This window comes from Oncorhynchus mykiss, chromosome 27, assembly GCF_057628025.1.
Source record: "Oncorhynchus mykiss isolate SJ-2025 chromosome 27, ASM5762802v1, whole genome shotgun sequence".
NCBI classification, from domain to species: domain Eukaryota; kingdom Metazoa; phylum Chordata; class Actinopteri; order Salmoniformes; family Salmonidae; genus Oncorhynchus; species Oncorhynchus mykiss.
Window position 1 is genome coordinate 46,452,501 of NC_143048.1, and position 14,620 is coordinate 46,467,120.

General features: G+C 41.2%; 1 protein-coding gene across 5 annotated transcripts in view; it reads left to right on the forward strand.

Annotated features, from left to right (window-relative positions):
- Positions 1-14,620, forward strand: part of cadm2b (cell adhesion molecule 2b) — a 520,268-nt gene that overhangs the window by 450,758 nt on the left and 54,890 nt on the right. For all 5 annotated transcript variants that reach the window (XM_036965372.2, XM_036965373.2, XM_090224114.1 and 2 more), the window contains 2 exons: positions 10,220-10,381; positions 10,544-10,634. In XM_036965372.2, the coding sequence (XP_036821267.1) occupies positions 10,220-10,381; positions 10,544-10,634 (253 nt within the window). The remainder of the gene's footprint in view (positions 1-10,219; positions 10,382-10,543; positions 10,635-14,620) is intronic.

Here is a 14,620-nt window from a genome sequence, read left to right on the forward strand (position 1 = left end):
TCAGCTGATATCTCAAAGTGCTGTACAGAAACCCATCCTAAAACACCCCAAACAACAACCAATGCAGGTGTAGAAGCACTGTGGCTAGGAAAAACTCCCTAGAAAGGCCAAAACCTAGGAAGAAACCTAGAGAGGAACCAGGCTATGAGAGGTGGCCAGTCCTCTTCTGGCTGTGCCGGGTGGAGATTATAACAGAACATGGACAAGATGTTCAAATGTTCATAAATGACCAGCATGGTCCAATAATAATAATCCCAGTGGTTGTCAAGGGTGCAACAGGTCAGCACCTCAGGACTAAATTAATGCATCATCCCAAATGGCACTCTATTCCCTATATAGTGCAATACTGACACCCTATTCCCTATATTGTGCACTACTTTTAACCAGGGCCTATAGCCAAATGGCACCATATTCCCTATCTAGTGCACTACTTTTAACCAGGGCACATAGCCAAATGGCACCCTATTCCCTATCTAGTGCACTACTTTGATGACTGAGTCAGCTTCGGTTTACACAGTAAAAGGATTCTTTGCTCCTCTGCCCTCAGGTTAAAATACATTACTCTCTGTCTCTCAGGAAAGGGCTCAATCGAGGTCAGATAACGTATGTGTTTTTAACCCAGGTCTGCCTGGCTGTGTGCTCCCTGCTCTCTGAGATGCTGGCAGCACTATATACCAGGACATAGACTGACAGCTGGGTTGATGCTGCAGGCTAGTTGGGAGGGAGTGGAGAGAGGGGAGAGATATCTGATGGGGAGAGAGGGTAGAGAGGAAGAGGGGGATAGAGTGGAGAGGGGAGAGAGATCTGATGGGGAGAGAGGGTAGAGAGGTAGAGGGGGATAGAGGGGGATAGAGGGGGAGAGAGAGGGGAGAGGGAGAGAGGGAGAGGGAGAGAGGGTAGAGAGGTAGAGGGGGATAGAGGGGGAGAGAGGGGAGAGGGAGAGAGGGTAGAGAGGTAGGGGGGATAGAGAGGGGAGAGGGAGGGAGTGGAGAGAGGGTAGAGTGGGATAAAGGGGAGAGAGGGGAGAGCGATCTGATGGGGAGAGAGGGTAGAGAGGAGAGAGGGGAGAGGCTAGAGAGGGAGAGAGAGGAGAGAGAGGGGAGAGGGGGAGAGAGGGGAGAGAGAGAGAGAGATGTGATGGGTGAGAGGGTAGAGGCTGAGAGAGAGGGGAGAGGGGAGATAGGCTGGGAGAGGTGTAGCGGGGGAGAGAGAGGTGAGGGGGAGAGGCTGGGGGAGATGTGACGGGGAGAGGGGGAGAGAGGGGAGAGGCTGGGAGAGATGTGACGGGGAGAGGAGGAGAGAGGGGATAGGCTAGGAGAGATGTGACGGGGAGAGGGGGAGAGAGGGGATAGGCTGGGAGAGATGTGACGGGGAGAGAGAGGAGAGGGGGAGAGAAGGGAGAGGCTGGGAGAGATGTGACAGGGAGAGAGGGAGAGAGGGGACAGGCTTGGAGAGATGTGACAGGGAGAGGGCGAGAGAGAGGATAGGCTGGGAGAGATGTGACAGGGAGAGGGGGAGAGAGGGGAGAGGGGAGAGATGGGGAGAGGGTAGAGAGGGGATAGGCTGGGAGAGATGTGACAGGGAGAGAGGGGAGAGGGGGAGATGTTGGGAGAGGTGACGGGGAGAGGGGGAGAGAGGGATGAGGGGAGAGAGGGGAGAGGCTGGGAGAGATGTGAAGTGGAGAGAGGGGAGACAGGGAGAGAGGGGAGAGGAGAGAGTTGTGACGGGGTAGAGGGGGAGAGAGGGGAGAGGAGGAGAGAGGCTGGGAGAGTGATGGAGGCTTTCTCATCTCCTATCAGATCCCTCTATTCTACACGAGAGACAGACAAGAGCCTTTGACTCATGTTATCTGATGCTTCCTCAGTAGGTTGTCTGATGAGTTGGAAAACAAAGTAGTTTGTCACTGTATTGCAACTCTCCATGGATATGAAGTCATAATGACATAGTTAAAGTGACGTGCAGTGAGATTGGTGGCTGGGTAGACACCGGTTAGTATCCAACCAAGGTTTATTCACAAATAAACCTTGATGAAGCACCAGTTCACCACATAACAGACAGCACCAGTTCACCATATAACAGACAGCACCAGTTCACCATATAACAGACAGCACCAGTTCACCATATAACAGACAGCACCAGTTCACCATATAACAGACAGCACCAGTTCACCATATAACAGACAGCACCAGTTCACCATATACCAGACAGCACCAGTTCACCATATAACAGACAGCACCAGTTCACCATATAACAGACAGCACCAGTTCACCATATAACAGACAGCACCAGTTCACCATATACAGTGCCCTGCGAAAGTATTCGGCCCCCTTGAACTTTTGCCACATTTCAGGCTTCAAACATAAAGATATAAAACTGTATTTTTTTGTGAAGAATCAACAACAAGTGGGACACAATCATGAAGTGGAATGACATTTATTGGATATTTCAAACTTTTTTAACAAATCAAAACCTGAAAAATTGGGCGTGCAAAATTATTCAGCCCGCTTAAGTTAATACTTTGTAGCGCCACCTTTTGCTGCGATTACAGCTGTAAGTCGCTTGGGGTATGTCTCTATCAGTTTTGCACATCGAGAGACTGACATTTTTTCCCATTCCTCCTTGCAAAACAGCTCGAGCTCAGTGAGGTTGGACGGAGAGCATTTGTGAACAGCAGTTTTCAGTTCTTTCCACAGATTCTCGATTGGATTCAGGTCTGGACTTTGACTTGGCCATTCTAACACCTGGATATGTTTATTTTTGAACCATTCCATTGTAGATTTTGCTTTATGTTTTGGATCATTGTCTTGTTGGAAGACAAATCTCCGTCCCAGTCTCAGGTCTTTTGCAGACTCCATCAGCTTTTCTTCCAGAATGGTCCTGTATTTGGCTCCATCCATCTTCCCATCAATTTGAACCATCTTCCCTGTCCCTGCTGAATAAAAGCAGGCCCAAACCATGATGCTGCCACCACCATGTTTGACAGTGGGGATGGTGTGTTCAGGGTGATGAGCTGTGTTGCTTTTACGCCAAACATAACATCTTGCATTGTTGCCAAAAAGTTCAATTTTGGTTTCATCTGACCAGAGCACCTTCTTCCACATGTTTGGTGTGTCTCCCAGGTGGCTTGTGGCAAACTTTAAATGACACTTTTTATGGATATCTTTAAGAAATGGCTTTCTTCTTGCCACTCTTCCATAAAGGCCAGATTTGTGCAATATACGACTGATTGTTGTCCTATGGACAGAGTCTCCCACCTCAGCTGTAGATCTCTGCAGTTCATCCAGAGTGATCATGTGCCTCTTGGCTGCATCTCTGATCAGTATTATCCTTGTATGAGCTGAAAGTTAAGAGGGACGGCCAGGTCTTGGTAGATTTGCAGTGGTCTGATACTCCTTCCATTTCAATATTATCGCTTGCACAGTGCTCCTTGGGATGTTTAAAGCTTGGGAAATCTTTTTGTATCCAAATCCGGCTTTAAACTTCTTCACAACAGTATCTTGGACCTGCCTGGTGTGTTCGTTGTTCTTCATGATGCTCTCTGCGCTTTTAACGGACCTCTGAGACTATCACAGTGCAGGTGCATTTATACGGAGACTTGATTACACACAGGTGGATTGTATTTATCATCATTAGTCATTTAAGCCAACATTTGATCATTCAGAGATCCTCACTGAACTTCTGGAGAGAGTTTGCTGCACAGAAAGTAAAGGGGCTGAATAATTTTGCACGCCCAATTTTTCAGTTTTTGATTTGTTAAAAAGTTTGAAATATCCAATAAATGTCATTCCACTTCATGATTGTATCCCACTTGTTGTTGATTCTTCACCAAAAAATACAGTTTTATATCTTTATGTTTGAAGCCTGAAATGTGGCAAAAGGTTGCAAAGTTCAAGGGGGCCGAATACATTCGCAAGGCACTGTAACAGACAGCACCAGTTCACCATATAACAGACAGCACCAGTTCACCATATAACAGATAGCACCAGTTCACCATATAACAGACAGCACCAGTTCACCATATAACAGACAGCACCAGTTCACCATATACCAGACAGCACCAGTTCACCATATAACTGACAGCATCAGTTCACCATATAACAGACAGCACCAGTTCACCATATAACAGACAGCACCAGTTCACCATATAACAGACAGCACCAGTTCACCATATAACAGACAGCACCAGTTCACCATATAACAGATAGCACCAGTTCACCATATAACAGACAGCACCAGTTCACCATATACCAGACAGCACCAGTTCACCATATAACAGATAGCACCAGACAGCACCAGTTCACCATATAACAGATAGCACCAGATAGCACCAGTTCACCATATAACAGACAGCACCAGTTCACCATATAACAGACAGCACCAGATAGCACCAGTTCACCATATAACAGACAGCACCAGTTCACCATATAACAGACAGCACCAGTTCACCATTAAACAGACAGCACCAGTTCACCATATAACAGACAGCACCAGTTCACCATATACCAGACAGCACCAGTTCACCATATAACAGACAGCACCAGTTCACCATATAACAGACAGCACCAGTTCACCATATAACAGACAGCACCAGTTCACCATATAACAGACAGCACCAGTTCACCATATAACAGACAGCACCAGTTCACCATATAACAGACAGCACCAGTTCACCATATAACAGACAGCACCAGTTCACCATATAACAGACAGCACCAGTTCACCATATACCAGATTTAACAGATCCATGGTTATCCATGGCTTTCCGTGGCCACCCACAACCGGTGGCCCTAAAGACCAATATATTTAAACTTTGAAGTAGCACACTCAGTTGCACTCAGTCACACTCAGTTGCACTCAGTCACGCTCAGTCACACTCAGTCACACTCAGTCACGCTCAGTCACGCTCAGTCACGCTCAGTCACGCTCAGTCACACTCAGTCACACTCAGTCACGTTCAGTCACACTCAGTCACGTTCAGTCACACTCAGTCACACTCAGTCACGTTCAGTCACACTCAGTCACACTCAGTCACGCTCAGGCACACTCAGTGGTATTAAAGAAACAAGCTAACCTAGCACATTATCTTGTTAAACTATTGAATGAATAGCTAGCGGGCTAGATGTTAATGCCAAATAACAGACACGTGATGTGATTTCAGTGTGATTTCAACAAATAGGAAAGTAGTACATTCTGAGAATTTTAGCATTGCTATATTGTATTTACTTCGCCACCATGGCCTTTTTTTTGCCTTTACCTCCCTTATCTCACCTCATTTGCTCACATCGTATATAGACTTGTTTCTACTGTATTATTGACTGTATGTTTGTTTTACTCCATGTGTAACTCTGTGTCGTTGTTTGTGTCGAACTGCTTTGCTTTATCTTGGTCCAGGTCGCAATTGTAAATGAGAACTTGTTCTCAACTAGCCTACCTGGTTAAATAAAGGTGTTCTCAACTAGCCTACCTGGTTAAATAAAGGTGTTCTCAACTAGCCTACCTGGTTAAATAAAGGTGAAATAAATAAAATAAAATACAAACTACCAGAATCATTGAAAATAAATATTAGATAACAAAAAAATATTTGAAATTTTATATATCATTTTATTTTTAATTTGGCTTTTCATAACAGGCTATTTTGATGGATTATTGTCTACCCTGAGTGCACATCGCTGTACAGCTACAACCTTCAGCCATTTGGAGCAATGGCTGTATTAAAGGCTTTAAGGCTCATATTGGAATACAGTCAATAGTAGTGGAGATTTGTTTGCTGTAAAACTGTCAAGCGTTTTGAACCACAAACAATCTGAACACGTGTTAGTATCAGATCTCACCAATATCATGGTATGAAAATGTACATAGACTCACAGAAATAGCAGTTGTCTGTTATATTGTCTGATTGAATTGGACGAACCATAGAGGCAGCGAAATGAAGATGTCTGAAGAGGTGATACTACCTCTCACGCATGCACACACAGAAGAACGCACAAGTCTTTGACAAGACATCGACAGACAGACAGACAGACAGACAGGCAGGCAGGCAGGCAGGCAGGCAGGCAGACAGACAGACAGACAGACAGACAGACAGACAGACAGACAGACAGACAGACAGACAGACAGACAGACAGACAGACAGAGGGCAATGCTCCAACCCACTAGCTCACACGTAAACACTGTGCCTGCCTCCTCTCTGACTCCTGGCTCAATACAGGTTTCAAGTTAAGAGCCACTTATCTAAACAGAGAAGACATCAGAGACCCGAGGAAAATAGAAGATACAAAACAAATCAATCTTGTTTCTGGGGGACGAAGAGAAAAAGTTTCGGGGATGGAATGGGTCTAGGAGACAAGTGGGAGAATGAGAAAGGGAAGATTATCCTAAAACAAATGGAGGAGAGGGGAGGATTTCACAGTAAAGGGATGAAAGGAAGATGGGGAGGATTCCACATTTATATTCCGAACCTGTTCCTGGAGAGATACCCTCCTGTAGGTTTTTAACTCGTACGCTGTTCCTGAATTGAGTAATATAATGCAATAGAGTTCCTGAATAGAATAATAGAATGTAATAGAGTTCCTGAATAGAATAATAGAATGTAATAGAGTTCCTGAATAGAATAATAGAATGTAATAGAGTACCTGAATAGAATAATAGAATGTAATAGAGTTCCTGAATGGAATAATAGAATGTAATAGAGTTCCTGAATAGAATAATAGAATGTAATAGAGTTCCTGAATAGAATAATAGAATGTAATAGAGTTCCTGAATAGAATAATATAATGTAATAGAGTTCCTGAATTGAGTAATATAATGCAATAGAGTTCCTGAATAGAATAATAGAATGTAATAGAGTTCCTGAATAGAATAATAGAATGTAATAGAGTTCCTGAATAGAATAATAGAATGCAATAGAGTTCCTGAATAGAATAATAGAATGTAATAGAGTACCTGAATAGAATAATAGAATGTAATAGAGTTCCTGAATAGAATAATAGAATGTAATAGAGTTCCTGAATAGAATAATAGAATGTAATAGAGTTCCTGAATAGAATAATAGAATGTAATAGAGTTCCTGAATAGAATTATAGAATGTAATAGAGTTCCTGAATAGAATAATAGAATGTAATAGAGTTCCTGAATATAATAATAGAATGTAATAGAGTTCCTGAATAGAATTATAGAATGTAATAGAGTTCCTGAATAGAATAATAGAATGTAATAGAGTTCCTGAATAGAATAATAGAATGTATTGGAGTTCCTGAATAGAATAATATAATGTATTGGAGTTCCTGAATAGAATAATAGAATGTAATAGAGTTCCTGAATAGAATTATAGAATGTAATAGAGTTCCTGAATAGAATAATAGAATGTAATAGAGTACCTGAATAGAATTATAGAATGTAAAAGAGTTCCTGAATAGAATAATAGAATGTATTGGAGTTCCTGAATAGAATAATAGAATGTAATAGAGTTCCTGAATAGAATAATAGAATGTAATAGAGTACCTGAATAGAATAATAGAATGTATTGGAGTTCCTGAATAGAATAATAGAATGTAATAGAGTTCCTGAATAGAATTATAGAATGTAATAGAGTTCCTGAATAGAATAATAGAATGTAATAGAGTACCTGAATAGAATTATAGAATGTAATAGAGTTCCTGAATAGAATAATAGAATGTATTGGAGTTCCTGAATAGAATAATAGAATGTAATAGAGTTCCTGAATAGAATAATAGAATGTAATAGAGTACCTGAATAGAATAATAGAATGTATTGGAGTTCCTGAATAGAATAATAGAATGTAATAGAGTTCCTGAATAGAATAATATAATGTAATAGAGTTCCTGAATAGAATAATAGAATGTAATAGAGTTCCTGAATAGAATAATAGAATGTAATAGAGATCCTGAATAGAATAATAGAATGTATTGGAGTTCCTGAATAGAATAATAGAATGTAATAGAGTTCCTGAATAGAATAATATAATGTAATAGAGTTCCTGAATAGAATAATATAATGTAATAGAGTACCTGAATAGAATTATAGAATATAATAGAGTTCCTGAATAGAATAATAGAATGTAATAGAGTTCCTGAATAGAATAATAGAATGTAATAGAGTTCTGAATAGAATAATAGAATGTAATAGAGTTCCTGAATAGAATAATAGAATGTAATAGAGTTCCTGAATAGAATAATAGAATGTAATAGAGTTCCTGAATAGAATAATATAATGTAATAGAGTTCCTGAATAGAATAATATAATGTAATAGAGTTCCTGAATAGAATAATAGAATGTAATAGAGTTCCTGAATAGAATAATAGAATGTAATAGAGTTCCTGAATAGAATCATAGAATGTAATAGAGTACCTGAATAGAATGTAATAGAATGTATTGGAGTTCCTGAATAGAATAATAGAATGTAATAGAGTTCCTGAATAGAATTATAGAATGTAATAGAGTTCCTGAATAGAATAATAGAATGTAATAGAGTTCCTGAATAGAATAATAGAATGTAATAGAGTTCATGAATAGAATAATAGAATGTAATAGAGTTCCTGAATAGAATTATAGAATGTAATAGAGTTCCCGAATAGAATTATAGAATGTAATAGAGTTCCTGAATAGAATTATAGAATGTAATAGAGTTCCTGAATAGAATAATAGAATGTAATAGAGTTCCTGAATTGAGTAATATAATGCAATAGAGTTCCTGAATAGAATAATAGAATGTATTGGAGTTCCTGAATAGAATAATATAATGTATTGGAGTTCCTGAATAGAATAATAGAATGTAATAGAGTTCCTGAATAGAATAATAGAATGTAATAGAGTTCCTGAATAGAATAATAGAATGTAATAGAGTTCCTGAATGGAATAATAGAATGTAATAGAGTTCCTGAATAGAATTATAGAATGTAATAGAGTTCCTGAATAGAATAATAGAATGTATTGGAGTTCCTGAATAGAATAATATAATGTAATAGAGTTCCTGAATAGAATAATAGAATGTAATAGAGTTCCTGAATAGAATAATAGAATGTAATAGACTTCCTGAATAGAATAATAGAATGTAATAGAGTTCCTGAATAGAATAATAGAATGTAATAGAGTTCCTGAATAGAATAATAGAATGTAATAGAGTTCCTGAATAGAATAATAGAATGTAATAGACTTCCTGAATAGAATAATAGAATGTAATAGAGTTCCTGAATAGAATAATAGAATGTAATAGAGTTCCTGAATAGAATAATAGAATGTAATAGAGTTCCTGAATAGAATAATAGAATGTAATAGAGTTCCTGAATAGAATTATAGAATGTATTGGAGTTCCTGAATAGAATAATAGAATGTAATAGAGTTCCTGAATAGAATAATAGAATGTAATAGAGTTCCTGAATAGAATAATAGAATGTAATAGAGTTCCTGAATAGAATAATAGAATGTAATAGAGTTCATGAATAGAATAATAGAATGTAATAGAGTTCCTGAATAGAATTATAGAATGTAATAGAGTTCCCGAATAGAATAATAGAATGTAATAGAGTTCCTGAATAGAATTATAGAATGTAATAGAGTTCCTGAATAGAATAATAGAATGTAATGGAGTTCCTGAATTGAGTAATATAATGCAATAGAGTTCCTGAATAGAATAATAGAATGTATTGGAGTTCCTGAATAGAATAATATAATGTATTGGAGTTCCTGAATAGAATAATAGAATGTAATAGAGTTCCTGAATAGAATAATAGAATGTAATAGAGTTCCTGAATAGAATAATAGAATGTAATAGAGTTCCTGAATAGAATAATAGAATGTAATAGAGTTCCTGAATAGAATTATAGAATGTAATAGAGTTCCTGAATAGAATAATAGAATGTATTGGAGTTCCTGAATAGAATAATATAATGTAATAGAGTTCCTGAATAGAATAATAGAATGTAATAGAGTTCCTGAATAGAATAATAGAATGTAATAGAGTTCCTGAATAGAATAATAGAATGTAATAGAGCTCCTGAATAGAATAATAGAATGTAATAGAGTTCCTGAATAGAATAATAGAATGTAATAGAGTTCCTGAATAGAATAATAGAATGTAATAGAGTTCCTGAATAGAATAATAGAATGTAATAGAGTTCCTGAATAGAATAATAGAATGTAATAGAGTTCCTGAATAGAATAATAGAATGTAATAGAATGTCTATGTGTTTCTATCTAACAGGCACTAAGGAGGTCAACGCCACAGGGAAGTCGTTCACAGTGAAGAGCACTTTGCAGCTGCAGGTGGATCAGAGTGATGACGGGGTGGCCTATACCTGCAGTGTGGAGCACGTGTCTCTTTCTTCCAACCCTTACCAGGTCACAGAGGTCCTGGAGGTCCATTGTGAGTTCTGAAACCTGAGGAACATATTCAAAAATAACTGGGATCAGATGATCCTACCATTTAAATTAAATTGGATATGAACTCAACCACAGATCTAGGATCAGGATGTTTCAGTCACTAGTATGGATGACGTTTCATAATGTGTCTTGTCTCTCGTCCCAGACGCCCCCCACGTGGAGATTTCCCACTCCGTGATCATCCCTCAGGAAGGACAGTACTTTAAACTGGAGTGTGTCGCTAAAGGGAACCCACTGTAAGTACATGGTCTATCACTTAATAATGGATGTGGACAGTATATCCTATTGATAGACCTCTAACATGTAATCTGATTTTACTAGCTACACTACATATACAAAAGTATGTGAACTCCCCTTCAAATGAGGTGATTTGAGGCTATTTCAGCCACACACGACGTGTATACAATCGACCACACAGCCATGCAATCTCCATAGACCAACATTAGCAGTATAATGGCCTTACTGAAGCGCTCAGTGACTTTCAACGTGGCACCATTAAAGGATGCCAACCTTCCAACAAGTCAAATGGTCAAATTTCTGCCATGCTACAGCTGCCCCGGTCAACTGTAAGTGCTGTTATTGTGAAGTGGAAATGTCTAGGAGCAACAACGGCTCAGCCGCGAAGTGGTAGGCCACACAAGCTCACAGAACGGGACCACCGAGTGCTGAAATGTATAACGCGTAAAAATGGTCTGTCCTCGGTTGCAACACTCACTACCAAGTTCCAAACTGCCTTTGGAGGCAACTTCAGCACAATAACTGTTCGTCGGAAGCTTCATGAAATGGGTTACCATGGCCGAGCAAATCATATCAAATCAAATCAAATGAAATTGTATTTGTCACATACACATGGTTAGCAGATGTTAATGCGAGTGTAGCGAAATGCTTGTGCTTCTAGTTCCGACAATGCAGTAATAACCAACAAGTAATCTAACTAACAATTCCAAAACTACTGTCTTATGCACACAAGTGTAAGGGGATAAAGAATATGTACATAAAGATATATGAATGAGTGATGGTACAGAGTGGCATAGGCAAGATACAGTAGATGGTATCGAGTACAGTATATACATATGAGACGATGGATGATAGCGGGGTGAACAGGCAGTGGCTCGGGTGGTTGTTGTCCTTGATGATCTTTATGGCCTTCCTGTAACATCGGGTGGTGTAGGTGTCCTGGAGGGCAGGTAGTTTGCCCCGGGTGATGCGTTGTGCAGACCTCACTACCCTCTGGAGAGCCTTACGGTTGTGGGCGGAGCAGTTGCCGTACCAGGCGGTGATACAGCCCGCTAGGATGCTCTCGATTGTGCATCTGTAGAAGTTTGTGAGTGCTTTTGGTGACAAGCCGAATTTCTTCAGCCTCCTGAGGTTGAAGAGGCGCTGCTGCGCCTTCTTCACGATGCTGTCTGTGTGGGTGGACCAATTCAGTTTGTCTGTGATGTGTATGCCGAGGAACTTAAAACTTGCTACCCTCTCCACTACTGTTACATCGATGTGGATAGGGGGGTGTTCCCTCTGCTGTTTCCTGAAGTCCACAATCATCTCCTTCGTTTTGTTGACGTTGAGTGTGAGGTTATTTTCCTGACACCACACTCCGAGGGCCCTCACCTCCTCCCTGTAGGCCGTCTCGTCGTTGTTGGTAATCAAGCCTACCACTGTTGTGTCGTCCGCAAACTTGATGATTGAGTTGGAGGCGTGCGTGGCCACGCAGTCGTGGGTGAACAGGGAGTACAGGAGAGGGCTCAGAACGCACCCTTGTGGGGCCCAGTGTTGAGGATCAGCGGGGTGCAGTGAAGGAGAGGCCGCATGTTTTGGTTGCAGGCTGTGTCAGTGGCACTGTATTGTCCTCAAAGAGGGCAAAACAGTTATTTAGTCTGCCTGGGAGCAAGACATCCTGGTCCGTGACGGGGCTGGTTTTCTTTTTGTAATCCGTGATTGACTGTAGACCCTGCCACATACCTCTTGTGTCTGAGCCGTTGAATTCAGATTCTACTTTGTCTCTATACTGACGCTTAGCTTGTTTGATTGCCTTGCGGAGGGAATAGCTACACTGTTTGTATTCGGTCATGTTTCCGGTCACCTTGCCCTGATTAAAAGCAGTGGTTCGCGCTTTCAGTTTCACGCGAATGCTGACATCAATCCACGGTTTCTGGTTTGGGATTGTTTTAATCGTTGCTATGGGAACGACATCTTCAACGCACGTTCTAATGAACTCGCACACCACTTCTGCGTATTCGTCAATGTTGTTGTCTGACGCAATACGAAACATATCCCAGTCCACGTGATGGAAGCAGTCTTGGAGTGTGGAATCAGATTGGTCGGACCAGCGTTGAACAGACCTCAGCGTGGGAGCTTCTTGTTTTAGTTTCTGTCTGTAGGCAGGGATCAACAAACTGGAGTCGTGGTCAGCTTTTCCGAAAGGAGGGCGGGGCAGGGCCTTATATGCGTCGCGGAAGTTAGAATAGCAGTGATCCAAGGTTTTGCCAGCCCTGGTTGCGCAGTCGATATGCTGATACAATTTAGGGAGTCTTGTTTTCAGATTAGCCTTGTTAAAATCCCCAGCTACAATGAATGCAGCCTCAGGATGTATGGATTCCAGTTTGCAAAGAGTCAAATAAAGTTTGTTCAGAGCCATCGATGTGTCTGCTTGGCGGGGAATATATACGGTTGTGATTATAATCGAAGAGAATTCCCTTGGTAGATAATGCGGTCGACATTTGATTGTGAGGAATTCTAAATCAGGGAACAGAAGGACTTGAGTTCCTGTTTGCTTTTGTGACCACACCACGTCTTGTTAGCCATAAGGCATACGCCCCCGCCCCTCTTCTTACCAGCAAGATGTTTGTTTCTGTCGGCGCGATGTATGGAGAAACCAGCTGGCTGCACCGACTCCGATAGCGTCTCTCCAGTGAACTGCATAGTTTCCTAGGAACGCGAAGCGAGGCGGCCATCTCTGTCGGCACCGGAAGTACTTAAGCAGCGGCACACAAGCCTAAGATCACCATGCACAATGACAAGCAATGGCTGGAGTGGTGTAAAGCTCTGGAGCAGTGGAAACACGGACACATCTGGGTTTGGCGGATGCAAAGAGAGGGTTTCCATGGCTGAGCAGCTGCAAACAAGCCTAACATCACCATGCGCAATGCCAAGCATCTGGCAGTCCGACAGACACATCTGGGTTTGGCGGATGCCAAGAGAACGCTACCTGCCCCAATGCATAGTAGTGCCAAGTAAAAAGCTTGGTTGAGGAGGAATAATGGTCTGGGGTTGTTTTTCATGGTTCGGGCCCCTTAGTTCCAGTGAAGACCAACCCTAACGCTACAGCATAGAATGACATTCTAGACGATTCTGTGCTTCCAACTTTTGGGGAAGGCCCTTTCCTGTCTCAACATGACAATGCCCCAGTGCACAAAGCAGAAATGGTTTGTCAAGATCGGTGTTTGAAGAACTTGACTGGCCTGCACAGAGCCCTGAGCTCAACCCCATCGAATACCTTTTAGGATGAATTGGAACGCTGACTGCGAGCCAGGCCTAATCGCCCAAACATCCATGCCTGACCTCACTAATGCTCTTGTGGCTAAATGGAAGCAAGTCACTGAAGCAATATTCCAACATCTAGTGGAAAGCCTTCCTAGAAGAGTGGAGGCTGTTATAGCAGCAATATTCCAACATCTAGTGGAAAGCCTTCCTAGAAGAGTGGAGGCTGTTATAGCAGCAATATTCCAACATCTAGTGGAAAGCCTTCCTAGAAGAGTGGAGGCTGTTATAGCAGCAATTTTCCAACATCTATTAGAAAGCCAGATGTGGAGTGCTAGTGTCTGTTGTGATTTCTGTTGTAGTGTCTGTTGTTGTGTCTGGTGTGGTGTCTGTTGTTGCGTAAGGTATGGTGTCTGTTGTGGTGTCTGCTGTGGTGTATGTTGTGGTGTCTGTTGTGGTGTCTGTTGTGGTGTCTGTTGTGGTTTACAGTCGTGACCAAAAGTTTTGAGAATGACACAAATATTAATTTTCACAAAGTCTGCTGCCTCAGTTTGTATGATGGCAATTTCATATACTCCAGAATGTTATGAAGAGTGATCAGATGAATTGCAATTAATTGCAAAGTCCCTCTTTGCCATGCAAATGAACTGAATCCCCCCAAAAAACATTTCTACTGCATTTAAGCCCTGCCACAAAAGGACCAGCTGACATCATGTCAGTGATTCTCTCAATTTAGGTGTGAGTG